Source organism: Polyodon spathula, chromosome 10 (genome assembly GCF_017654505.1).
Source record: "Polyodon spathula isolate WHYD16114869_AA chromosome 10, ASM1765450v1, whole genome shotgun sequence".
Classification (NCBI taxonomy): Eukaryota; Metazoa; Chordata; class Actinopteri; order Acipenseriformes; family Polyodontidae; genus Polyodon; species Polyodon spathula.
Genome location: NC_054543.1, coordinates 38,340,517 through 38,366,403, shown reverse-complemented (window position 1 = coordinate 38,366,403; position 25,887 = coordinate 38,340,517). Strand labels below are relative to the sequence as shown.

The following is a 25,887-nucleotide window of genomic DNA, read 5'->3' as shown; positions in this document are numbered from 1 at the left end:
AGGTTAATACCTGCTCTCCGTGGCCTATGTGTTGTTCTCAGTGTATCACCATCCCTTCTTCACACCAGTTATCATCCCCTGCTCATCTCCCCTCTGCTAAACTGCAACACAGACACCAGACAAATAAACTCGACCCAATCAATGAGGAAATCCCAGACATTCAACCTTCAGAAGTGGAAGACTACCCGGACACAGGCAACTTTAAAGACATGCTCCTTATAACTTTCAAAAAACATAGTTTATTGAGGTGGTATTCTAAAATTACATTTCAAACTTGCCAGGCATTTACAGTGAGTTAGTGGCTGTCTTTTAAACCCTTCAATCACATTCAGCTAGTGCATGAATCAAACCAGTGCTAGGCTTTGCATTTTATATGCTCTGTTTTAGGCAGCAGATTACCACGGATTACTCAGACCAAAAGAATTTAAGGATGTGAGTTGATATCTACGTTCAGTCACTGGGCTGTACATGCAAAGTCATGAATCCAGTCAGGCAAAGTCTGGAATTTAGATGCTGCATAACCACAGGTAGACAAATTCATTCTGTGACATATATATATATATATATAGGTAGACAAATTAATTATGTGACATACATTATATATATATATATATATATATATATATATATATATATATATATATACACACATACACACACACACACACACACACACACACATTCGTATTTGCCAGCATAAATTTGTATTGTATAGCCATACTGTACAAAATCGGTGTGGACCATGTTGTGTCTTAACCCCTGGTCAACAGTATCTTTAAATAGACATTTAGGGCAGTATCTTAAACAACTATTGTTGTTATAATGACCATTTAAGCCGGTATCTTCAATTTTGACTGCATGATTAAAAAAAAAAAAAAAAAAAAATATATATATATATATATATATATATATATATATATATATATATATATATATATATATATATATATATATATTGCATGGATACCAAATCCCTAAAAAACTTGCTGAAAAGGTTAGACACCTGGCCAGTCTTGTATTTATTATTATTTTTTTAATAAATAGGTTACTGTATACTACCATCAAAAAAAAAAAAAATCAAAACCAGTTATAAGATGAAGCCAGTTTCTTCCATAAACAGTTTTTTTTATGGTGAACATGTTAACACCTTCTCAATAGTTTGTTGATATTTTTTCTATGAAAATAGTTCAGCGTTCCATTTCAATCATGTTTTGAAACAGTATTAATCATACTCTTGGATTACAGTTTTCAAATGGTTGGGAACGTATCATTTTTGTAGCCAATAATTTTAATGTTAACCTGTAAAAAATCTCAGAGCACTTACAGTAAGCTACTGGCAACATTAAAACAATTTGCACACAAATCACATTAACATGATAGTGACCTTTTTCTTTATCAGAATATTTTAGGGAAAAAAATATGCATGGTATATCAAAAAAGACAATTTTAGAAACACATATTTAATAAAATAAAGAACAAAACAAGATTGGGGACAGTTTTATAGAGGCCTCTGTGCAAAGTAAGGTTTCTGTTATTTTTGTGGAAGAAAAACATGCTGCTTTACAGGTAGCAGTTTAACCTAAGGTAAGGTCTCAAAAGATTGTTGCACTTTGATAAATCAGTCCCATAATAACCATTTAAGATTATTTTTTTCTTTTTTTTCTTTTTTAAACATAAGAGCATTCTTTCAGATATCGGCCCTCACCATTACCTTGTTGTCCAATTGGTAAGTTACAGAGCCGTGATCGCTAACATAGTAGTGGAGAGCCAGAGATTGGTAACCATGTAATGAATACATTTGAATATGAATACATAACACATGTGTAGAATAAATAACTAATGTAAATAGGTGCAGAATAATATCTACTGATTTCTAGTGGAGATTTATAAATACCAATAGAGAAACCTCTTGAATACAATTGCAATGTCAACATTTTTTATTTAAAAAAATGCTACTGATGTTCATGGATATAAAATCCAGCATATTTTGGTCTATGCTATCCAAATAGTTGTTACATATAAAAAGACGTTACCTGTATGCTGTTCTTTAGCATGACTAAAAAATATTAACGCAATGCCAATATGATTTTACTTTATTTAAAAAAAAAAAAGTCTTTATCATGCAAAAAATCAAAATCCATTTAAATTGCCATTGTATTAAATGTAATTACAAATATGATAAAATGTTGTTAACCATTTCATTTATACAAACTAGAAACATTGCAGACGGGTCATTTCAGTAAATACATTTAAACACAACATTTTTTCAGTTGGCTTTCCACAAGATCTTTTGAAATAATTTATAGCAACACACATAATAGCAACACGTAACAGTACTGCAATGCTGCAGACTTGCCTGCACTGTTACATTCTCTGCACACTGGAAATATTGAAAACAAAATGGTACCATTTCATTTTACTGGTCACCTTTTTAGGTTATTCACTGCAAATAAACAGCTTACCAGTGTGCCTCATTGTTAGTGCTTAAAATGTTTGGTTGATATACTGACTTTACTCAACTCAGAGTTGATGGTATCACTGAAATTAGTTTTAGTTTATTTAACCCTTTAAGGTAGAAGAGACATATGTGTCGCACAAATACAAATGATGGTGACTTTCTTATTTTTACAATAAGGTGAATGAAACGGTGCTTAAAATTTACTAACAGTTTTGATTTGGTTTCGTCGTGATACTTGAGTCACTGTCAAAGGGATTTTAGGAATTCCTTGTGTACCTTCGGAATTAAAGGCATTTTAAAGACAGCAGTACTCTTTAAAGCTTTACAGATATGTTAATTAACCACTAAATTAAACAATGGTTAATAATTTGGTAAGATAGCTGGTAACAGTTAATAAACTAAAGAAGTGGAGCGACCAGTAAAATAAATAAAACCTTTTTCTCTTTCTTTTTTTTTTCTTTTGCCTAACAGGTGACAGTGACTAAGTCAAGACTTTGCCTGCAGCACAGACGTTTTAGTTTTTCAGTAGTTTATCAGTTTGTTTATCTTAAATTATAGACTTTTAGAATACCACGAAAAGCTTTTTTTGCACACAGTATCCCAACAAAAGAAGTACAGATGTTGATAAAAAAAAAAAAAAAAAAAAAAAAAAGGATTAAACTGGAATAGATTATAATAGAAATTATGTTTAGGAAAAAAAAAAAAGTAAAGCGTTATTGTTTTAATGTACTATGATCTTAAAATGCAATCCTTTCACATCCACAAAGCAGCTTCATTAATACGTGACTCATTTTGTAAATATTTATTTAATTTAAACAAAAAATAAAAATTGCTTTCTGATTAATCATTGAAAACTCTTTACCCATAATTCTTAGCACTTGATTTAGTTTTACAAAATGGAAACAGCAGTCATACTATAACATTTAAAGTGTGTGTGAACACTTTGAGATTTGATATTGTGGAAATATTATCATAAATGTTCATTAGTTTTTTTGTTTTTTGCTGAAAAAAAAAGCAACCAAATATATATATATATATATATATATATATATATATATATATATATATATATATATATATATATATATTTGCATGGATACCAAATTTCCCTAAAGTTAGCTCTGAATAAATGTTATCGTCACAAAGAGAGTTTAAAAATGACATGGCAACAATGCAATCTGCAATTGAGAATGCCCTTTGTTGGAAGAATGACCTGTATATTTTATGCACATACTTTAAATGTTTAGCCTAGATGAACTGCAATTACAGTCTTTTTCACTAATTGCAAGTGGTAGTTTGAATTGCTTTTAAAACACTGTTTGGATTGCAAAACAGTTTTTTTTACTAATTGGAATGAATAATTTGTATGTTTTTTCTATTCCACACATTTGGTGACAGCTGCCACTTTTATCTGCTTTGATCAAATGATGAAATTAGTCCAGCTGTATGGCATGTTTATATATGTTTTTATCTCATGTGTGATATGTCATGCTGTCATCTTTAAACTAATTTCATGTTTGTATCGTAGTATTCAAGCAAATAGATCTTGATAATGCTGGGTTCACACTACGCTTCGGAGCCAACTCACCCTGGGGAGCCACCAGGGAGCGCTGTACTTCGTTTTAAAGTCAACCGAAGCCCTTTTAAAACATGCTGTATGTGATTCCAGTATAGCTGTTTAAAAGGGGGTTGTCAGTCTTGGCAATACCACCACATATTGACTCAACTAGTGTAGTTATCTTGTCCAGTAAATAATGGACTGATATTTTAAGAATATCCTTTTCAGAGCATTTTCAAAATGATTTCCCCCTAAACAAATAAACATGACAAACTAGCTGTAAATGTCATATTGAAGATTTTTCTTTTTTCATGAGGCTGTGGTGTGTTAAGATTCACAGCCTACAGTGTTTATCCTCACTTCAGTGCCTGATATATTCATTGCATTGAGAATAACTTCAAAACATTTTTTTTTAAACAGGTCAGATGGTTTCTCCACAATCTGTACCTGCCAATATGGAGGGCAGAGGCGATGTAAGCCGGGAAAATAGTGCTGTTGATTTTAGTAAGGTGAGAAACATATCGACACATATGGAGAAAAAAGTGTACACACTAAAATAGCTAGCAATACATTTAACATACTGCACGTTATTTGAAATAGCTAAGTAAAGTCAAAATAATCTGCTAATTGTATTATATATTGTTTTAGATTGTGAAGTTCCCTTTATATGCAAAACACCTCTATTTGTGTTAAATATGAATTCAAGGATTCAGTATAACAGTACCATGAGATGACTCATATATGCTAATTTGGTCATGCTTTATTTTAAGGGCTGTTTTTTTTAGTTTATTAACTGTTAACAAACAGCTAATAAACATGTTAATGTACATGATTTATTTTCTGTTAACTGTTAGTTAATAATATATAATAGGCCAGCTAAAACTGCAAAAACCAGAGCCCTATGGATGATCAATCAAACACCAGAGCCCTATGGATGATCAATACTCAGTTGATCATATGCTTGAAATCATTTCAGATTGTTACTGTAGTAATGTTTAACAAATTAAATCAGGTTTTATTAACCCTAACCCATTAACCCTAAGCTAAATGTTAGCAATGTTTGTGAACAGTTAACAAACTAAAAAGTGTCCCTTAAAATAAAGCGTGACCGCTAATTTAATCGTAATAAAGGATTGTGACCCGTAGCTAAGACTACAGTTATGTGTAATCAGTGTAAAATATAATTTCAGTAGAAATCATGTTCATAAAAATGCTGAACAAAACAGTCTTATGAATAAACTAAATCAAACCTTTATGGGGAGGATTGGCAATTATGTACAATTGATTATTTGTGTTGGCAGACTCAAAAGAGTTCAACTGTCTTATTGACTGCTGCTCAAGCATCCATTTATTATCAACCATGTGAAGTCCTTTGAGAGGCTGTCACTAGTTGGAATACTGTAGTCTAAAGCCTAAACTAAATTGTTCTCGGTGTTGTTCTGATGTGTGTCACAGTAGCAGAAACAAATTTAAAATGTACTTACAGTTGTGATTCAAAAACACGAAACAATCTTTAATGAAGGCTGTAATGCTCTCTGTTAAAATATATTATACTGATCTCTTCCCTGAATACACAGTTTTTTAAAATTGGAGATTCATCCATACATGTGAATACGCTATGCAAGAAATATGCATGTTGTAGAGAGAAGATGGAATGCCATTTTCAATACTGATAGCTTGCAGCAGTGTTAAGTGAGGCGATATTATAATAACAGGTACATTATTTTCCCAGCTACTCTACTGAATCTTCTGCTTGATAATGTGACTTTACACACACACACACACACACACACACACACACACACACACACACACACACACACACACACACACACACACACACACACACACACACACACACGTATGTATTTATTTCACTGCAGGTTATATTTGAACATTAATCCTTGAAACAAAAAAACAATAGTCTCTAAAAATGTATGCCCGTTTGAAACGGCAGAGTAATCTGCATCCAGTTACAGGGGTTTTAGAAAAGAGTATGAATGCCTTACATTGTAACAGAATTAATTTCAGATTAAGGTTTTGTTTCTGCTAAGTCTTTGGATGTGGGTTTGCTGAAGTGGTAACTATTTTCTCTTCAAGCTTTCTGAGGGTGTCTAAATGGCAGTCATGGCCTTGTGCCATTTAGGGTACATTTGGCTGTGAAGTTTTGAGGTCTTCACTGTCTCATGAGAGAAAACAGAAATAAAATATCAAAAATGTTCATGTGGCTGTAATTACGTATACACAAACATGTGATTAATTAATGATATACTGCTCACCCATTTTTAATAATCTATTCCTAACATTATTTCATCGTGAACAGATGACAATGTCTTTATCCCATTGTGACAGAAGCAGTAGCAGAAACAAACAATGTAACTGCAGTGCAAAAATAAATACAATATTTTAACAAAAACAAAAAAAGGCAGACACACACAAATCTTGCAAACAAAACTGACTACAGGTCGGGCTGGGTAATCGCCTTCACTGTTCCTATAGGTTTTGTTTAAACTCAATATTCTCGCATGTTCTCTCGTTCTCTTGTACTCCTCCTCTGTACTCCCACCCCGAGTGCAGAGAGCTACAGGCTTATATGCGTGTGACCATCTCCCGATTAGCAACAATTAAACAGTTCATTAACTCGGGAGATGGTCACCTTCTGAATGAGGTTTTTAGTGTGGGTGGGGCTTCCCATCCACGCTGCAAAACAATAACAAAATATAAATACATATAAATAAATCATAATACAAAATACAAATGCACTGGGGTGTGCGGTATCCCGTTCTAAAAATAAACAAATACATTTGTTTTAAATAATACCATAAAATAAAAACAACACAATACTTTAACAGCAGGGCTTTGCTCCTCGCCCTGTCACACCCATACATAAAAACAACTGCAAAACAAGGAAACATGTGTCCATACTAATCAATGATCAATGGAGACAGTGGATGAGAACTGATTCATCCAGCCTGGGGAGAATGTAATATATATATGGTTACCTCTTGCTATACAAGTATATTGTATAATACAAAATACATTCTAGTGTATATGCTGTAGGATCACAATATGTTATTTTTATTGGTGTATTTTTGATTATGCAGATAATTCTTATTTTTAAAGAGTAGGTTATACAATTATTTAATTTTATGTATATACTACGTTTCTGGGATCTCATCACCCTGAAACGCTGCTATATAACAAATGAAGGCAGAGTGGATTCTCTTATCGTTAAGCTCTCAGTCAGTGTGTTGTTATCAAAGCCATCCAGGGCAGTGCTATTCTATTCTGGCTGCCATATATGGGAAACTATTAATTTTGACGCAGTGCAGTTCAGTGAGGCAAGAGCAGAATACCAATTAGATTAGGAGAGCTGGGGCCAGCTTCAGAAGAGGTGCATGCTGCAAAAAGGAATGTGATGAGCTTTTCTTTTTTCTAGCATTTCCTGTTTTGAGATTTTTTTATTTTTTTTTTTACATAACTATAAACTTACATCTTTTTTGCTTTGGAATTATTAAGCAACACAAAATAAACTTAAAACCGAAGGGACAGTAATGTATAATCCTACCTGAATTCTACCCTCCAATCAACAATGCACTTATTTATATCTTGGTATCTCCCTTGCGTTTTCAGTTTGTGTGAACATATACCAGCCACTAATGAGTCCTGGTTCTCTGCCTTTAATAAGAGCTGCTTGTTTCTTTGTCCCAGATTCCTACTAGAATGTGAGGTTGTAGTGCAGGTTTCAGTTCACCTCTTAATACATGCATAATACATTCAGTACACCAAAACAGGACCAACAGCCATATGAATGAAATAGAGGGGTCCTAAATTTTGGACATAATTGCACATTGAAAGGCATTGGATCCCCACATAATTGCTGCAAAAACATTTTTAAAATCTGCAACGTCGAGCAGTTTATCAGGTAGCGACTATAGGGAAGAGGGGTTTAACCATTACAGAGGGTACTGCCATAAGGGCTTAATGTAACCCAACACCCCTCCAATGGTGAAGTGTGTCAACCATTTTTCACCTTTGAGTACTAAAGCTACCTGCCAAGTCTAATTGCTAAATACCAAATACATTACTTGATCTCAGGCATATCCATGGCTAGCTGTGAAGATAAATGCCACTCAGTTCAATGTTCACTGTCTGGCCTTGTTGCTTTCTAAGGGTTTCATATTGGGGCAGGGCCGAGACTTTGATCCTTTGATAATTGAACACTTGAATGAACACTAAGTAACCATTAGGCAGCATGACAGTCGACCTAGTGCTTCATGGTGATGTTAGGTAGTTACTGTACAACATTTTACTTGTTTGCTTGAAATTAGCTTGCTATCATGACTTGATTATGATAAGTTACAATAAAAATCTTGCCTTTGAAACATTTAAGATTATTGTATTTTTACAACATTCCTTTTTAAGTAAGATATGTGTTCTCTTTTTTGTAGGTTGACCTGCACTTTATGAAAAAGATTCCTCCAGGGGCTGAAGCTTCGAATATTTTAGTTGGCGAACTTGAATGTTTAAATTGCCCTGTAGTTGCATTTGTTCGCTTGTCTCCTGCAGTCCTTCTTTCAGGACTGGCTGAAGTTCCCATTCCAACAAGGTGAGTTTTGCTATTCTGTGTTTAAACTGGATTCCATATGATATACTATCAGCATATTCATAAAGTAAATGTTCTACAATATCGGAACAAATGTTGCCACAGAAACCAAATGTGGCGAGCTGCGTTTTACAATGCATAGCACTTTGGAAAGTAATTTATGTTTCTATAGTCTTGCAACTTTTAAAAATAAATTATATATAATAAATATTACTAGGATACTACTTTAAGAAGATGGAAGCCTGAATCTTTAGTGATAAATTTGCTAGAAAGTATTTTCTATAATCTGGAGAACCTAAGGAGGTTATACTGCCACTACTACGTGTATACTACGATATTCCAATAACCCCTGATCTGTTTCTTTTAATTTATCTTTATAGTCAATAGATATCTTGATGCAGAGACTTTCCTTAGGGAAAGGAAAAGGTTGCAGAAATGTGTGTGTCATATGGGCTTGGGATCAAATGCAGCTCACACCCACACCCACAACCCCATGGAGTAATCTCTCTCTGAACCCACAGACAGAATGGTTGTACTATCTTGCCAGTCTTACATAATAGGAGCGTTCCAGGCAGTTTTAATGAGGAATGAGTGCAATGCACACAAGGATAGTAAAGGGGTGGAAGAGTAAAAGAAGCCATGTAGATATTTATCCTTACTGCTGTATTCTATTCAAGGTTCTTGTTTATTCTACTGGGGCCACTTGGAAAAGGTCAGCAATACCATGAGATTGGCAGGTCGATTGCAACTCTAATGACTGATGAGGTAACTGCAATGATTACATTTTGTATAATCTGAATTCAGATGTAACCTAGCAACTAGTGCTATTAGTTGTTGATTTCTAAATTCTGGCTACATGTATGTTGTTGGTGAAATCCGGAACACAACTAGCTTGTTAAGATTGTAGTATTAAACTTTAATTTTTATAGACCTTTTAACTTAGCATCCAACAAAATAAAAATAATTGCTATGATATTCTTTAAGGGAAAGTGAAGTCTGATATAAAGCCCCAACAAAATAGATAATAAGATTTTCTTATTAAAACCTTTGTCATTTTATTTGGGCAGATATTGGCTAAGTAGCTGAGGCATGTTACTGTTACAGTTGTCTCCACCTCAGGTAGCTTTTCAGGTCTAGCACTGATTCACCATAAAAAAAGACATCAAAGAGATCACGAGTGACCTGCTAATCATAATGCAAATAACTACAGCTGCTGCCCCCTTGTTTAGAGGAAGCTTACAACATCAATTATTTAAACAAACACAATGCACTAAATCAGTGATAAGTGATGCATAATGCTACAATAAAGTAAATGTTAATCAATTACATCTAACTGACTGTGTAGGTAGATAAGCCAGACAAATATACAACTTTTAAACATGATCAACCATCATTAATACATTTAATATTGTTTATATTGGTGTTTACTCTTAATGGTTAAGCCATTCTTAGAGGAGTTGTAAATTGTCTAGTGACATTTTTGGTGACTTTAGAATGCCTGAATAGTGACATCTAGTGACTTTATGAGGTTTCTCTGAGACTTCCTGCTTTGTGGAGTTGGCAACACTGAAGGGAGGTTGGTTGGCAGTGCAGACCCTTAGAGACTGCACTGCCAACCAGGAGACCCTTTGAAACTCAGGAGATGCAGGTTGCACTTTGTGAGAAAAGCAGATTCTTCTGCGTCTTAATGGTCAATCCAAACTGCTCAGGTGTCTGCCCAGGAGGACACCATCCTGACCTGCCTATAGAGGACACTGGCTTGGCTGTGTTTGACTCAAGCCTCTGAGGATTATTTGTTTTGCTGATGAAACTTTGTTAACTCCCCAGAAGTCTTTTAGAAGTTCTGAAATGACACTGAAGCAGTTCCTGTACTTGCCTTTGTAGCAGGTCTGAGTGGATGAGATTCAGAGATTCAGTTTATGACCTGTGTAGGAAGTTATCTGATGTGTGCAATGCTTGTCATGGTGTTACATGCAGCTGTGATTAATTGGCACAAGGTTCTTGATGCTGTAACAGGAGAATTAATTTACATATTGAGCTGCCTTTGCAAAGTGTGAAACTGTTAATGTAGTACAGGCTGTACTTTCAGTTCTGTAAGGGCAATAGTAGAGTGTTCTCGAATTTTAGTTTGACCATGGCTCAGATTCTTTGTGCCAATATTAACTATCAACATAGAGCATGGATAGATAAGTATTTACTGATGTCAGCTGGTACAATCAGATACATATAGGTGCAATATTGACCTAAAATTTCAAGCTACAATATTGAATGTATGTGTAATATTAAACATTTATTCATAAAAGTACCTTATTTGTATATCTTTATCGCTTATCTTTTAAAACTAGATTTTTTTTTTTTTTAAAAGTCTCTTTTCAGTAAAAATCCTAAAGTAATGTTATCACAGTTTGTTATCTTCGACCTGGATGAGGAGTTTTTTAAAAATCTGCTATATCAGTAAAATTATGTTTTCTGATAATGAAGTCACATCTTTGGTTTATCAAGTGAACTGAAGAAAATAAGGCTGCATGCAAATGTTGAGCATGTTAGTGCCACTGTGCTGGCTACAATGTTCTTTTCATGAAAGGCAAAGTGGTTCCTTTCTTCTTCATTTGTTCACAAAACCAAACTACACCTGCTCATAAAATAACTGCTTTTCACAATCTGGGTACATTTCCAGATCTGAAGTTTTGACTTGCTGCCAATTTTAACAAATAAGAGCAATCAAAATGCAAAGCAGAATTCATATTTAAAAGCAGTTTTGTTGTTTGTTTTTTTTACACTGTTTGTCTGTAACTGTTTGCTTTTGTGCATGGGAACTGGGATGATATTCAAATTCCGTGTTTACGACGTCATTCCAAAGTAAGAAAGAGGTTCTACAGTAAGGGTTTCAGAGCCATGCAGTACCACTTATTTTTTATACACTGTTTCAGTGATGCAACCAAATGAATGGATGGGTTTTGATGAAGTGACAAATATAACTCTGCAACTATGCAAATTCTAATGTTCCCTTGTGCTACAGGTTTTCCATGATGTTGCATACAAAGCCAAAGATCGCAATGACTTGGGTGCTGGAATAGATGAATTTCTTGATCAAGTGACAGTGCTTCCGCCAGGGGAGTGGGACCCAACAATCAGAATAGAGCCACCAAAAAATGTCCCTTCTCAGGTATTTAAGAGTAAATGATATCTTTAAAAGTGTTATTTATTCAGGGTGGTTTTTCAGCATTTACTTCAGAGCTTAAATTACATCAGTAATGAGAAAAACACTTACAAAAATAGAACAAAAAAAAAAAAAAAAAACATCAAGAGTTTAATTAAAAGTTTATCTTAGTTGAATTTTGAGGTTGGAACTTAAAAGGGTGACAGATTTGAAATAAATCTACTGAATGTAGGTCTGGAGGAACGACTGGTCTCAGCTCCCAGGTTTTTCAGTAAAACCTGAAGGATGGCAATAGACTGTAATGTGCAAATTGGACATTTTTGTAATGCACAACCGATTTATTTTTATTTTTATAAATCCCCACTATTTTGCCAGTTACAAAGCTGTCCCTCTAAAGCTTTTTGTCAGTTATTAATTGACAGCAGACGCACAATCCACATTTTAATGTGTTTTGTAAAACAGGAGAAACGTAAGATTCCTGCAGTGCCAAATGGCACAGCAGCACTGGGTGAAGAACCGGAGGTAGGAGGTCATGGAGGGCCTGAGCTGGAGCGAACTGGAATGTAGGTGACCATTTCAAGCATATTCACTCTGGAACACCATGCACTCTACAGTTACAAGTGCTTTGTGTTTCTCTTGTTCCATTGCTGTTTGAACTACTGAAAAACATTAAAGGGAGGGGGAGATATTTGTTTTAATTGATTATTGATTAAGCCATAATACCTGGCACAAGGATTTGCCCAACTGATTTATAGCAATAAAATATATCACCTGCTGAATCTCAGTAGACCACTGTGAGTTGACAATTGATGGCATCTAAACAGATTTATTCATTTAAGTCATCTGTGTGAAAACAATGCTTCTAACTGCAGCCATGCAAATATTAACAAAATAGGTCTAGACTGGTTTGTTATGGCTATTTGAGTCTTTACACAGATTTGTTCTTTTTTTTTTCCATTTTCAAGGCAGATTACATTAAGATGTGTGCATCTAACATACAGTATGCACTTTAGAAAATTACTTTGTTTCCCATTTTCTTAGTATTTTGCTTTCCTAATGGTAAGTGCAAACTAGACTTTCAGATTTTAATATTGTACGTGCCTTAGCATCTCTTAAACATGGTGGAATATTTAGACTTTGCAGCATAGCAAAAAAAAAAAACTCCTGTTACTTTGCCAACATCTGCCAACTTGCAAAAAATCCCTCAGCTTTTTTCCAGTCTGCCAGCTGTTCTATGCATGGACAGTTCTCTTTAAGTTCACATCCAATTAATTTGGATGGATTGTGACTGTTTGTGCTGTTATTTGAATGCCTTGTTTTCTTGGTTGCAGGATATTTGGCGGGCTCTATTTCGATATCAAAAGAAAAGCGCCACATTACTTGTCTGACTACACGGATGCCTTCAGTCTGCAGTGCTTGGCTTCGTTCCTCTTTCTGTACTGTGCTTGTATGTCACCTGTAATCACGTTCGGAGGGCTACTGGGAGAAGCAACCGAAGGTCGCATAGTAAGCATTTTCACACGCTTTTCTGAAAAGCTAAGAAATATTGGGGTTAACTAACAGAATGATTGAACTTAAATGTGACAAATGTGCTTTACTTTAAAAACAGTAATATTTAGATCAACAGACCCCGATGTTTCAAAAAAGGAACATTCACTGTATGCATGCTGTCCATTCATGTTTGTATTTTTTTTTCAGAGTGCTATTGAATCATTATTTGGAGCCTCAATGACTGGAATAGCCTACTCTTTGTTTGCCGGGCAGCCCCTCACAATATTAGGCAGTACTGGGCCGGTCCTAGTGTTTGAAAAGATATTGTTCAAATTCTGCAAGTAAGTCTATTGCACTACAACTACAAAATAAATAATAATCAATGGAGAATATTGAATATGCCATACTGTACATTACAAGTTTAAATGTAGAAATGGTCATATTTGTTTTTTTTATTTACGTTAGCATGGAAAAAAAGCCATTGCAATGATAGTTTCTTTGAAATACATAGTATCCCTAAAGCACTGTATTTATTATTATTTCTGCAGAGAATATGACTTGTCCTACCTCTCACTGAGAACCTGTATAGGACTCTGGACGGCATTTCTTTGCATTCTCCTCGTTGCCACAGATGCAAGCTCCCTGGTGTGCTACATAACCCGTTTCACTGAAGAAGCTTTTGCTTCCCTTATCTGTATTATTTTCATTTATGAGGCCCTAGAGAAGTTGATTCACCTTGGTGAAACGTATCCGTTCAACATGAACAATAAATTGGAGATGCTTACACAATATTCGTAAGTAAAAAATTAAAATAAAAAATTGCTAACGTTTTGGTTCTAGTAAAAATTGGACATACTGTAAAATGTATTCCCTGTATTATGTAAAACCAAGCTTGCCTGTAATTTGTATCTGCTTTTTCCTGCAGATGTGTATGTACTGAGCCAACAAACCCAAGCAATAACACCCTGGAGTACTGGGACACGCAAAACATCACTGTGTCAGATGTAACTTGGGGGTCTCTAGATGTACATGTAAGTGTGCAATGCATTAAATAACAGCGTGTCATTAATGCGCAGACCGATTATATATGTTGTTGTGTTATACAATGAAATTGGACCCTTCAAGTTGAAACTACCTTTTAAAAGGTTTAACCAGCATATTAAAATGAAGTTAGTGCTGCTCTAGTTAATGCTTTAATTGATTTTACTATTAGTCATCCCCTTCTTAGTATGTCTAATCAAGGAAATGTAGTACTGAACTTAAGGAAAGTATTACAGCACAGAATACAACATTATAAAAAAAAAATGTTTTAGGTAACTGAAAAAGTACATAGAAAATCTGGTTTCAGTTATTAACAAATGAACGGGCATTTACAGAAAGAGCAGCAGACGGAAAATGTAGAGATTTGAAATGCTGTACTTTTCTTAAACATAAATAATTATCTGCATTGTATTTTTGGGGCTACATACCATGTATCTCTGTTGAATGTAATAATACATTTAGAATGAAATGCAAGTTTATTTCAATCATTTTTTGTTTAACAAGGTGTCTTCTTTTAATTAGGGCACTACCACACTGTTTCCAACTTGACATGGTAATGAGTAAAAACACAAATGCAAACTAAGAATATTGCCTGTGGCTGATCAGGTTGTCTTGTATTAAAAGAAGGCAAAAAAGATACTGTACATGTTATACATTTACAGCTATGACCAAGAGCATGTACACCCAGATGGAACCAGACAATGAGAAGAGATTAACGATATGTGGAGTGGATTATAATGGATTAGTAATACAAAATAATCATCATAAAAAATAAAACCTACAATAAGTGCCCTTTTAGGTGCCCTGTAGCCTAATGGTAGAGACAGTCAGCACTGAAAGCATCTTGTTCACTTTGTCAGACAGCAGAGGCGATTGCAGGTCAGTTTGTCTGGTATTCACGAGATTCGGTTAGTCTGAACAAAGCCCATTGGGCTTGACTGAGGAGTTTGGCTCACTGAATTGTCAGACAGAAGAAAGTCCTTTAAGCTCATTTCTATTCCCTCTTAATAATATGTTAAAGTGAGGGTGAGATAGGGATACAGGCTGTTTTTTGTTGTTGTTTGTTTTACATCTTATATAAGACACATTAATGCTTTCAGAGGAGTCAGGAGTAGAAGCCAAATTCAATTCGCTACACCACTGAAAAAAGGAAACATTATTCATTGATGTTCAAATAAATATAGAAACTCATTGTTATAAGTATTACAGAAGTCGAGATTTACAGCTTCTATCTTTTCAAAATAGTGACAATCTATGCAGCATGCAAAAACATTTGTTGGAACATGAATAATGCAGTAAACATGGGATAAATCCCCAACTGGACTATAGGAGAAACAATAAATGACACAGAGGATAACATAATTGTATTTTTTCTTCCCTCCAGAGTCTGTGAAGACAGTGTTTTTTTTTTTTTGTTGTTGTTTTTTTGTCGACAGTAGTGTAAGTGGTCTAGGTAAATCTAGGTTAAGGACAGAACTGCAGTCTAAATCGAACAAAAGACTGTTACAAATGTCCTGCAAGATACTGAACAAAAGAGAGTTGAGAGTACTGCAAAGAGATTCTTTGTGAGAAAGTAACACATAATGTAATAATAATTTAGATTTTGCATTATGATGATGGAGAGACCTGCACTTTGTACACATTGGCCTTTTGCTGAACCTACTCCATTAAAATGTGTGCTCAGAATACTGTTTGTTTGTTTCTCGTAGGCATGCATAGAGAAACATGGAGAGTTTCTGGGAAATGCTTGTGGGCCCCATGGTCCTTACGTCCCAGACGTTCTCTTCTGGTGTGTTGTCCTCTTCTTCTCGACAGTCATAATGTCTGCCTTTCTAAAGGATTTCAAGACCAGCCGCTATTTCCCCACTAAGGTATACTAAATATTATGCATCTTTTAAAAGTGCAGAAGGTTATAAGATTACATCAATCCTAACAGTAATAATGTATAAAGTAATTCAGTTAGTATTAAACATATCATTGAAGGCTCTGGAAGTAAACAGATCCTCCTGCAAACCCAAGTAAGTCAGCCTGCCCTTATAAAAGTTTCCCTTATTAAAGCATAGCAAAGTGTAATAAATCACAGTGAAAGCATGGCTAAGCACAAGTAAGCATTGTAAAGAATAGTGTACAAATACCATGCACAAATGCTGCGGTAAACTTTTATAAAGGTGCACAGTAGATATAGAATGCTACTGCCCCCTAGTGAACATTTTCAGGTAGACAAGCCAGTATTTCCTTTCACCTTTAAGCTTATTGTACCTTTAGTTTTTTTTTATTTTTTAATTATTAATACTGGTTAATTGTATTGTTGATATTACAGAAATGGCCTTTGTGTTTCTCCAGGTGCGGTCAATTATCAGTGACTTTGCTGTATTTATCACCATCTTGACTATGGTTTTAGTTGACTATGGCCTAGGGATACCATCACCGAAACTTCAGGTTCCCAACGAATTCAAGGTATACATTACATTATTAGAAAAAGGAAGGCAACATGATTATGGCTATTGATTGTTTAAGCCTGCTTCTGTGTTTTTTGACTAGAAACCGACAAAGCCAACTGTAATACAGTAACAGTGAAAACAGATCAATTAATATGCAAACACATGCAAGTGAAGCTCTAGAAAATACACATACTCTGCAAGGCGATATTTCTGTCATTGCTGTTATGCAGATCACTAATATTCTACAATGTGTTTTTAATTGTGATTTGTTCTTTTTCAGCCTACCAGAGATGACCGAGGCTGGTTGATTAACCCCCTGGGTGGTAATCCATGGTGGACTGCATTGGTGTCTGTGATTCCTGCTTTGCTGTGCACTATTTTAATCTTTATGGACCAGCAGATTACAGCAGTCATCATAAACAGAAAGGAACACAAATTAAAGGTATTTAATGTACATATCCAGTATTTCCTACTTTAAGTGTACTGTATGTAGCAGTATGTGTGATTGTATATACAGTTCATCAAGTCACTGTTGAAAAATATATTCAAATATATGTTTAACAGTATTTAAAAACCCATTATTTAAAAAAAATAATAATAATTGATGTAAAACCCTTATTACAAAAAAAAAATGGGGAGGGGGTTTTGTTCATCTATTTCTAGTTTAATAGAAAAAGTTTGATAGAAAAAGTAGCATTGTAGCTAGATATTTCTGATTAAATTTACCTCTTTGTGTATCAGTGCATTTTTTGTGACTGATAATTATAAAATCACAGCAGTCTGTATGCTGCAATAACAGCAGAAAACAAAGTACTGTATTGTGTCCCGTAATGTTTATATATTACATTTTTATTCCAGTATGAAAGGGCAGCATTTTTATAGTTTTTCAGATTTAGGTTTAAAAGTCTATTTAGATAGTTGTATTTACAGTATGGGGGTGCTGCAGCACGGTAGTGTTTGATAGCTGTCCCCAGATCCCCCTTGTGAATGAGTTAGTGCATCTCAAAAGGGACTTAAGTGAAAAACATGTTTCTTTTCAAACAGAAAGGCTGTGGGTACCACCTCGATTTGCTGATAGTGGGAGTCATGCTGGGAGTGTGCTCCATTATGGGATTGCCTTGGTTCGTGGCAGCCACTGTTCTCTCCATATCCCATGTGAACAGCCTTAAATTGGAATCTGAATGTTCAGCCCCAGGGGAGCAACCCAAATTCCTGGGAATTCGGGAACAGAGGTTCACTGGGTTGATGATCTTTGTGCTCATGGGCTCATCTGTGTTCATGACCTCAGTGCTGAAGGTAAGATTTCTTTTGGGTTGGGGGTCTTGTTTAAAAGATGCAAGGTGAGAAATCCTGGTGTCGTTGGCACTGTTGTTCTCAGCTTTTAAGACTACAGAATGATATGACCCTTGGAATCTCTGCCATTCTCTTTCAATGGGATTCCAAATCATGAACGGCTGTGATGCTGTAACAGTGTTGATGGACAGTTGTCACAAATGGTCCATAGGGACAACAGCCAGAGTGGAAGCAACACATGTCTTTTTTTAATTCAATTATATAAGACCAAAAAAAAAAGTAATCTGATAGATTTAGCATTACATACTTTATTTGAAGTCCATTTTACCTGTCAACACCTGTGCTACAGGTATCAGAACCCCACCTGAAATATGAAACTGCTTTGCTGCACATACCCAGCTGCATTTTTTGGTGGTGTCTGGTGGGATCCTAATACATGCTGCACAGGAATTGAAACTGCAGTGAACGAAAGAAAAGTTAGCGAACTTTCAAGAAAGCTGTCACTCAGACGAGAGCTAAGAAAGCAAGACTTTACCCCCTAAAGCACCTTGTAAAATTTCTGCAGGAAACAGATATTTAAAGTTTTATAAAAAAAGGTATTTCCAAGATTCATCCTGATATGTGGTACTTGTCCTAAAAGCATTTAAAATGGGGAAATGATATTCTGAGTATTAAATCAGTCAAGACACGTGTTCTAAATATACTGCAGATGGGCTTTTCACAGCATAAATAATGTCTTTTTTTCCAGTTTATTCCAATGCCTGTGCTGTATGGAGTGTTCCTTTACATGGGAGCATCATCATTAAGAGGCATTCAGGTAAAATCTCAAGTTATGAAAATACTGGATCTGCTCCATCTGGTACATTTGTTGTCCCGATAAATAATTCTGCCTCTTCAGTGTATACCACCACACAATGCATAATAACTGAAGACCAAAGCTGGGGAACGCTCATTTCAAGTAATTTTTTATGTGATTTTTACATGCATATATATATCTATATCTATATCTATATCTATATCTATATATATATATATATATATATATATATATATATATATATATATATATATATATAATATATATCTATATAAATATATATATATATATATATATATATTATTAATATATATATAAATCAAATTAAAAAATAAATAAAAATCACTTCAATAAAGAACTTTTTTTAGTCTAAACTTTATTTTTCTTCTTTTGTGATGTATTTTCCTATGCACCTTTTTGTGAATTATTTTACAGTTCTTTGATCGTTTAAAACTCTTTGGGATGCCAGCCAAGCACCAGCCGGATTTCATCTACCTGCGACATGTTCCTTTAAGGAAAGTCCATCTCTTCACTATAATCCAGCTCAGTTGTCTGGTCCTGCTTTGGGTAATAAAGACATCAAGGGCTGCAATCGTCTTTCCAATGATGGTACATGTTTTAAATCAATTACTAAAATAACCTGAACAAGCAAAAGTTAGAATTGTAAGCTATCACTTTAATTGTGTGCAGTTTACCTTTTAAGCTTTTGATTCTCAACTATTTATGGATACAGTGATAAGATTTCAGTATATATTATACAGTGTATGTTTAAAGTGACTTACAGAAATACTAACTTTGTTTTTTTTTTCCTTCTCCTAGGTGTTAGCACTGGTGTTTATTCGAAAACTGATGGACTGTTTTTTCACAAAGCGAGAACTGAGCTGGTTGGATGACTTAATGCCAGAGAGTAAGAAAAAGAAATTAGATGACGCAGAACGAGAGGTAATTTTGTGTCATATACTATACGTGAATATGTCCAAGGAAAATACAGCTTTTGTATACTGCCATCTTACGACCAGCAGTAAGACTGCATGTCTGTTTTTTTCCTTTCAAAGGGAATCCACTAACTCCTTTGCATATAAAAGCTACTTCCTGTACATGCAGTGTGTGATCGAGATTCAGGATTGGCAGCTATGATAATGTTGGACTAACTGTTCTGTTTAGGAAGAACAAAGTATGCTGGCAATGGAAGACGAGGGAATAATCCACTTGCCGTTGGAAGGAAATTACAAGTAAGACGAGCTGTATTTTAAAATATAATAGTAATAATTTGTAGATTAGAATGTCATATGCACACAAGATATACCAATACCAAGGTTTTTTACATCAGAGCAACCTTTTCAAAATGAAGTACATGTAGCGTTTGTTCATGTTCTGGATGAAAAGTGGAACTGCAGAGAGAATTCAAGTTGTGAAAGGATAGTGATCGGGTCACTGGTTCCTTCTTGTTGTTGGGCTTCAAAGTGAATCAAGCCGTGAGTTTATTCAGGGTGGCTTGCACCTCCCTCCCCATTGCTAGTAAACTACAGTACATAGTCTGTTTTGGTATTTTTGGCAGAAATAATGACTTGCTTTAAGTGCTATATTTATTATATGTTTTTTAAAAAAATTTTCAGGGAAGATCCTGCAATGGTTAACATTTCCGATGAAATGGACAAAACGTCTGTCTGGAAGACTCTCGCCATGAATACTGAAAACACAAAAAACAAAGACGTGCACTCTAAAAGGTTTTGAATTTGATTATTTCATTCATTTATTTTGAAAACGTGCAGTACAAATAATCAAATTACCAGGCTGAGTAAAGCGTATAATTTGGAAATGCTGATGCATTTTATAATAAGGCTATTTTTTAAATGGATATTAAAAGTTATGAGACAGCCCAGCCCAGCTCTGACCCTGAGCTGCACATCTCAGTACCCATGGGGTAGTAAAGTGTGTATATATATATATATATATTATATATAATATATAATAATATATATATATATATATATATATTTTTTTAAGATACATGCCTCTGCCAGCCGCTAAACTTGGTTTAAAATACTAAAATCTCTTTTTACCCAATTTTATTTCTCTTATTTGATGTGGACTTGCCGTTTAGCTTTTGAAGAAAATGTCTTTCCAAACTCAATGTGGGTTATGGTCTGTTTAACAGCACATTTTTTTCCATACACAAAGGAGTAATAAAAAATACTGGAGAGGAGTAGAATCTATTGAAGATTTTAAGAGATAGCATTTTCTCTATTACTTACCTTTAAATTCACCAATAGGTTTACAAACCAAATAGTAGAGAATAACTGTATCAAGTTTAATTAGTAGTTGGCAGTGGTATATTATGCTGTATTAAATGAATCATTAAGACAAAAATCAGTTGAATCATGATGTCGTTTTTGTCTATACACCACCTGGTGGATATCTACTGCTACCACAACTACCTAGGCTATCTATCTAACTCTGTCTATCTATCTAGATCTATCTATCTATCTATTTATCTATCTATCTATCCTATGGCTAAGGACCAAAGATAAGCAGCTGTGCCTTTAAATAGTTTATGTAACCCAGTGTATTGATAAATAATTGCGCAGCATTCAAATTACATTTCTTTCATACAAAATGTTTAATTCTGATTCAATACACATTTCATGCAATTCTATCCGTAGGCAGAGAAAACATTTGAGCCGTAAGGTGATATAATACTTAACCAATGCCATTATAATTAAGGCTGTAAAGGTTTAAACGTTTAAAAAGTAAGGAAAGATACAAATTCGAAAAACACTGTATTTTACTAAAACTTAAACCAATAAAGTGCTGTTTTATGAGTACCTTGCATTTCCTTTCATATTTGTTTGCAGTTTTCTTATAGTATTTTGATGCATTTTAAACCACCATAGTTGAATACATTATGCTAAGTGAAATGTAGCGATAAACAGCAAATCAAGTTTACTTTTTCATTGAAAATGTGCAAACCTTATCTAACCATTTTAAGGTTTAAACGTTTCATTTATTAGTTTAGAGCCTTAATTAAACATGCTTACTAAAAATATTTTCAATGGGTTATTAGGTAATTAGCCACTCTTAATAGTTAGTATGTGGATGCTATTTTTTCTAACGTCACAAGCATAGCATAGCATAGTGTTCTCCCTTTCATTGTAAAGGATGGGATGAAATTAACACATTTCTTGAATTAATTTTTCATTCCATTTCTATCATAAGCTCCCTTTCCTAACCTCTATAGAAGCTGATTTCCCAAAGGTAAGATCCTCTTCCCTGTACAGTCTTTCTGCTCATGTTCAGTATAGAGCCCTGCCAAAGGACATACGGCAGCGTGATGAAATATTTTAGTTTGGCCCTTTTTTGTTTGAAAACAATACATACAGTACTGACACAAACTGTGGAAAGAACTAATGAATCTCTGACCTTTTATGGACTAAATATCTTGGTCTCTCCTCAGAATATGAGTAAGGCATATCACAACTAGAATGATAACCCGAAATGCTCTCCTTGTCCCGGAAAGCAGTGCAACTGGGAATGGGGAGTTTGTTGCCAGATAACCTCACTCAGATACGAAATATCTTGGTAGCCCAGTATAGAAAAATGTCTTTAAAAATATGCTAAGAATTTTAAAACACAAGTTTAAAACTGAGATATTTTTAAATTCAGGGATACCAAGATATTTAGTGAGCAAGTAACCACCCCCCACCCACCTTCCATACTCAGTTTTACTGCTTACCAAGATAGAGAAGAACATTTTAGGAGTACAATTCTACATGTGAGATGTAAATCATTTGTTTCCATAATTTGTGTTGGGTCTGTATATATTGTAGCTTCACTTGGAGCAGCTAATAAAGCATGCACCTAAAACTTTATAAATAAAAGACAGGTGACATGTAGTGTCTGTCATTTTCTGATAACCCCTAAGTACTCTGTGCATGATGTTATTTCTTTATTCTTACCTGCAGTTCATTAGCATGCTATTCCTGTATGCCTCAGCAATGCTAGTGGAAGATTCAGTTCTGTAAGATGACATCTATTTTGCTATCAATATGAAAATATGTGTCATTAAGCATTGATTTTGGTGTTAAATCATTTGTGTGTGTGTGTGTGTGTGTGTGTGTGTGTGTGTGTGTGGTGGGGGGGGGGGGGGGGGGGGGTTAAAAAACAGAACTGCTTTTTCATAGACATTGTCTAAGGTTCCCCACATCATACCTCTCAACTGTCTGTTAAGGGAGGCATATCTTAAATAATGAATAACTTATAAGTTACCAATATTTTCGCAATAAAATAAAACAATCCTTTTAGAACATACAGCATGGATGGTTTTAAACTTCAAACTTAGGCCTCACCTCAAAATCTTGACCTGTTGAGAGGTATGTTATTAAGTATATAAAAGGGAAAGTGTCCTTATATTGTATCAGTGGATGTTTCTGCTCTTTTCTAGCTTTCACTCTAGTAGTGAAGGAAGACTGGAGAAGAAAGCGGAGACAGGGAAAGGCATTGACAGGGAGACGTGTCTATAACCTGTTTCTCGGTTACATTGCTTTTTTCAAATGAAAGACAAGTGTGCCAGTTATATAGTGGGGAGGCCTCATTACAGTATGTACATTTTATCATGTAAGTCTGTAGGTAAATTGTGTAAAGTTATATTTGAATATATTTAAAACTGTACCTGTATGTTTAAGAAAACATACAGTCACTGCTAAAATAAATGTATTTTTTGTGTCTGTTAATGTAAAATGATACCAGCAATTTAAAAAGAACATATCTGCTGATAAAAAAAAAAAAAAAGTTTTCTGATAATCATTTTGAATCATTAATTCTACGACAGTTAACTGTTGCTTATAAACAGTGTAATGTATGTTACTTTTAAACAAAGTTGTATGTATTTTGTATTTTGTATGTTTTATATATATATATATATATATATATATATATATATATATATATATATATATATATATATATTATACACATTTTCCTAAAGACCATGCAATACCGATCATTCTCATATAGTGTGAATCAAGTGCGATTTTCAGTTCTTAGATGACATATTTCATTATTTAACAAGAAAATAGTAAAAGTACACTAAAGTTGCAATCCCATAAATGAAATGTACTATTAAATACATAATAGTGTTGCCTACTTGTGATATTAACCTTCCCAATATACTACACAGTAATGACAATTACAGCAATTATGGTTAAGTTTTGTCAAACATGTTATAAACCAAAAGGTGCACAGAACATCTGTTCAGATTTACTAATATGTGAGACTATATTAAAATTTAAAATACTACACCCCATCTCACATGCTTGACCGTAATATCTTTCTTGTTCCAACATTAGTAGTTTAGCTCGTCTTCGTGTGTGGCTAGAGATTTGTTTAACAGTTTTTATCACAGAACACACCACACTTCATAGCATCAGAAACGGTATATTGCTCTGCGGTTGTACATTTTCAGCAATAGTATTTATTAGTCTTGTTTTCCCTGTGCAGCACACAACAATGGGTCTAATTCTGTTAAGTTTGTAGTTGCAAAAAAACAAAGTATGTGTAGAATAATAGAATAATATAAAGTACATGTTTGGGGTAAATTATTATTGAAGATTATGAAATTAATATCTTTGGGGTAAATTAGTGTGTTTTGTGAGTGGTAATCTGCCTACTAGAATAGACTGTTAAGTGTCCTTCTTGCAAATTGTGCTTCTTTAGTTGTATAGTATGCTTATAGTCAGTATGTTTTCATAAATTAAACAGGACACTTAACTGTCAGACACTTCATTATTACTAGTCTTTAACTGTAATTGTAAATCACCGAACTTCAGGAAATCTGCTCCGACTACATAAAATATACAAATAAATATTAATTGTGACCATGAGAGCATCTGAAGCTTTAAAAAAACAAACAAACAAAAAAAAAAACACTTTAACTTGAATATACTAATTAAATGCAAAGGATTGCTCTGTATTGTGTTAAATGTATTGAGTAAACTTCTGTTTTCCCAGCTAAAAAGTTATTCTGACCAGCTAACAACGAGTGTGTCAACTTTAGTGCCAGCCAAATGTATGTCACCCACCTGCTCTTACATTCAGTTTCTCTTCTTGTTATGTTTTGGATCACTAATCTAAGACACAGCGTAATACTGCACATTAAACTGTCTTGAAGAAAAAACAATGGGAGTAACAAAAAACAGATGAACAATTCTTAATTTATTCAGTATTTTTTTCTTAAAATAAGATATTCTTATCTTACAAAAACACGTAAACTCATAACAAATAAAGGCTGCTAGCTACAGTAAAAAATACCACTGCCTTTGTTACACGAAAAAAAGGGTTAAATGTATCTATGTATAAAGACGCAATAGTAACATTTTACTTTTAGAACAAAAACTAAATCAAAGATTTTTCCTCTAGATTGTTATTTCTATTTTTTTTTTCTGAAAGGAAAAACAACCGTTGTAAAATAATTAAACATAAGATTAATTACAAATGTCAGTTGTTTATTTCTGTAAAACCTTATTTGGTGCATTTTCATTCTGAAAAGAATAAAAGAGCTTTGAGGATCTAGCCCTTAGGACTTAGTGGAACAGACAAATAAATATGCACGAAGAATGCAGTACATTTCTATACATTTTTTTTAAATTTTTACACTGAATGGTAATATTATCAGATGTTTGTTTCTGGGAATTAGATTATGCCTATGTTTTTTTTTTTTTTTTTTTTTTCCTGAACAAAGCTTTTATATGTATTAAATGTAATGTTATCATAACTACAACTCAATATCTTCTAGTTCAAATTAAGCATTGAGGTAAATATCTGAAGTAATGTGTTGCATTTTTGTTGAACAAATTAACATGAACGTTATACTTCTAATTACTAACTCATTGTTAGCTTATGTGCTTTTTATGTTAATCAGTTTTAGTTTTTTTTAAAGAAATAACACAGTATGGGATATGGAAATATAGTATTATAGTTTACTATAGTTAATCTATTGTTTTACAATATTACCGCTGCATAATTTA

General features: G+C 34.0%; 1 protein-coding gene across 4 annotated transcripts in view; it reads left to right on the top strand.

Moving 5' to 3' along the window:
- LOC121322267 (sodium-driven chloride bicarbonate exchanger-like) overlaps positions 1 to 23,639 on the top strand; it is a 48,735-nt gene extending 25,096 nt beyond the window's left edge. The window contains exons 8-27 of one of the 4 annotated variants that reach the window (XM_041261971.1): positions 4,437 to 4,525; positions 8,468 to 8,625; positions 9,300 to 9,387; positions 11,642 to 11,788; positions 12,245 to 12,345; positions 13,114 to 13,288; positions 13,481 to 13,614; positions 13,822 to 14,067; positions 14,199 to 14,304; positions 16,024 to 16,185; positions 16,658 to 16,771; positions 17,036 to 17,197; positions 17,800 to 18,051; positions 18,797 to 18,865; positions 19,301 to 19,474; positions 19,685 to 19,807; positions 20,030 to 20,097; positions 20,482 to 20,592; positions 22,082 to 22,120; positions 23,307 to 23,393. In XM_041261971.1, coding sequence (XP_041117905.1) covers positions 4,437 to 4,525; positions 8,468 to 8,625; positions 9,300 to 9,387; positions 11,642 to 11,788; positions 12,245 to 12,345; positions 13,114 to 13,288; positions 13,481 to 13,614; positions 13,822 to 14,067; positions 14,199 to 14,304; positions 16,024 to 16,185; positions 16,658 to 16,771; positions 17,036 to 17,197; positions 17,800 to 18,051; positions 18,797 to 18,865; positions 19,301 to 19,474; positions 19,685 to 19,807; positions 20,030 to 20,097; positions 20,482 to 20,592; positions 22,082 to 22,094 — 2,492 coding nt within the window. In that variant the 3' untranslated portion in view covers positions 22,095 to 22,120; positions 23,307 to 23,393. Of the gene's footprint in view, positions 1 to 4,436; positions 4,526 to 8,467; positions 8,626 to 9,299; positions 9,388 to 11,641; positions 11,789 to 12,244; positions 12,346 to 13,113; positions 13,289 to 13,480; positions 13,615 to 13,821; positions 14,068 to 14,198; positions 14,305 to 16,023; positions 16,186 to 16,657; positions 16,772 to 17,035; positions 17,198 to 17,799; positions 18,052 to 18,796; positions 18,866 to 19,300; positions 19,475 to 19,684; positions 19,808 to 20,029; positions 20,098 to 20,481; positions 20,593 to 22,081; positions 22,121 to 23,306 lie in introns of all 4 variants that reach the window. The other 3 variants (XM_041261970.1, XM_041261969.1, XM_041261972.1) reach the window with 3 other exon arrangements.
- Positions 23,640 to 25,887: the final 2,248 nt, after the last annotated feature.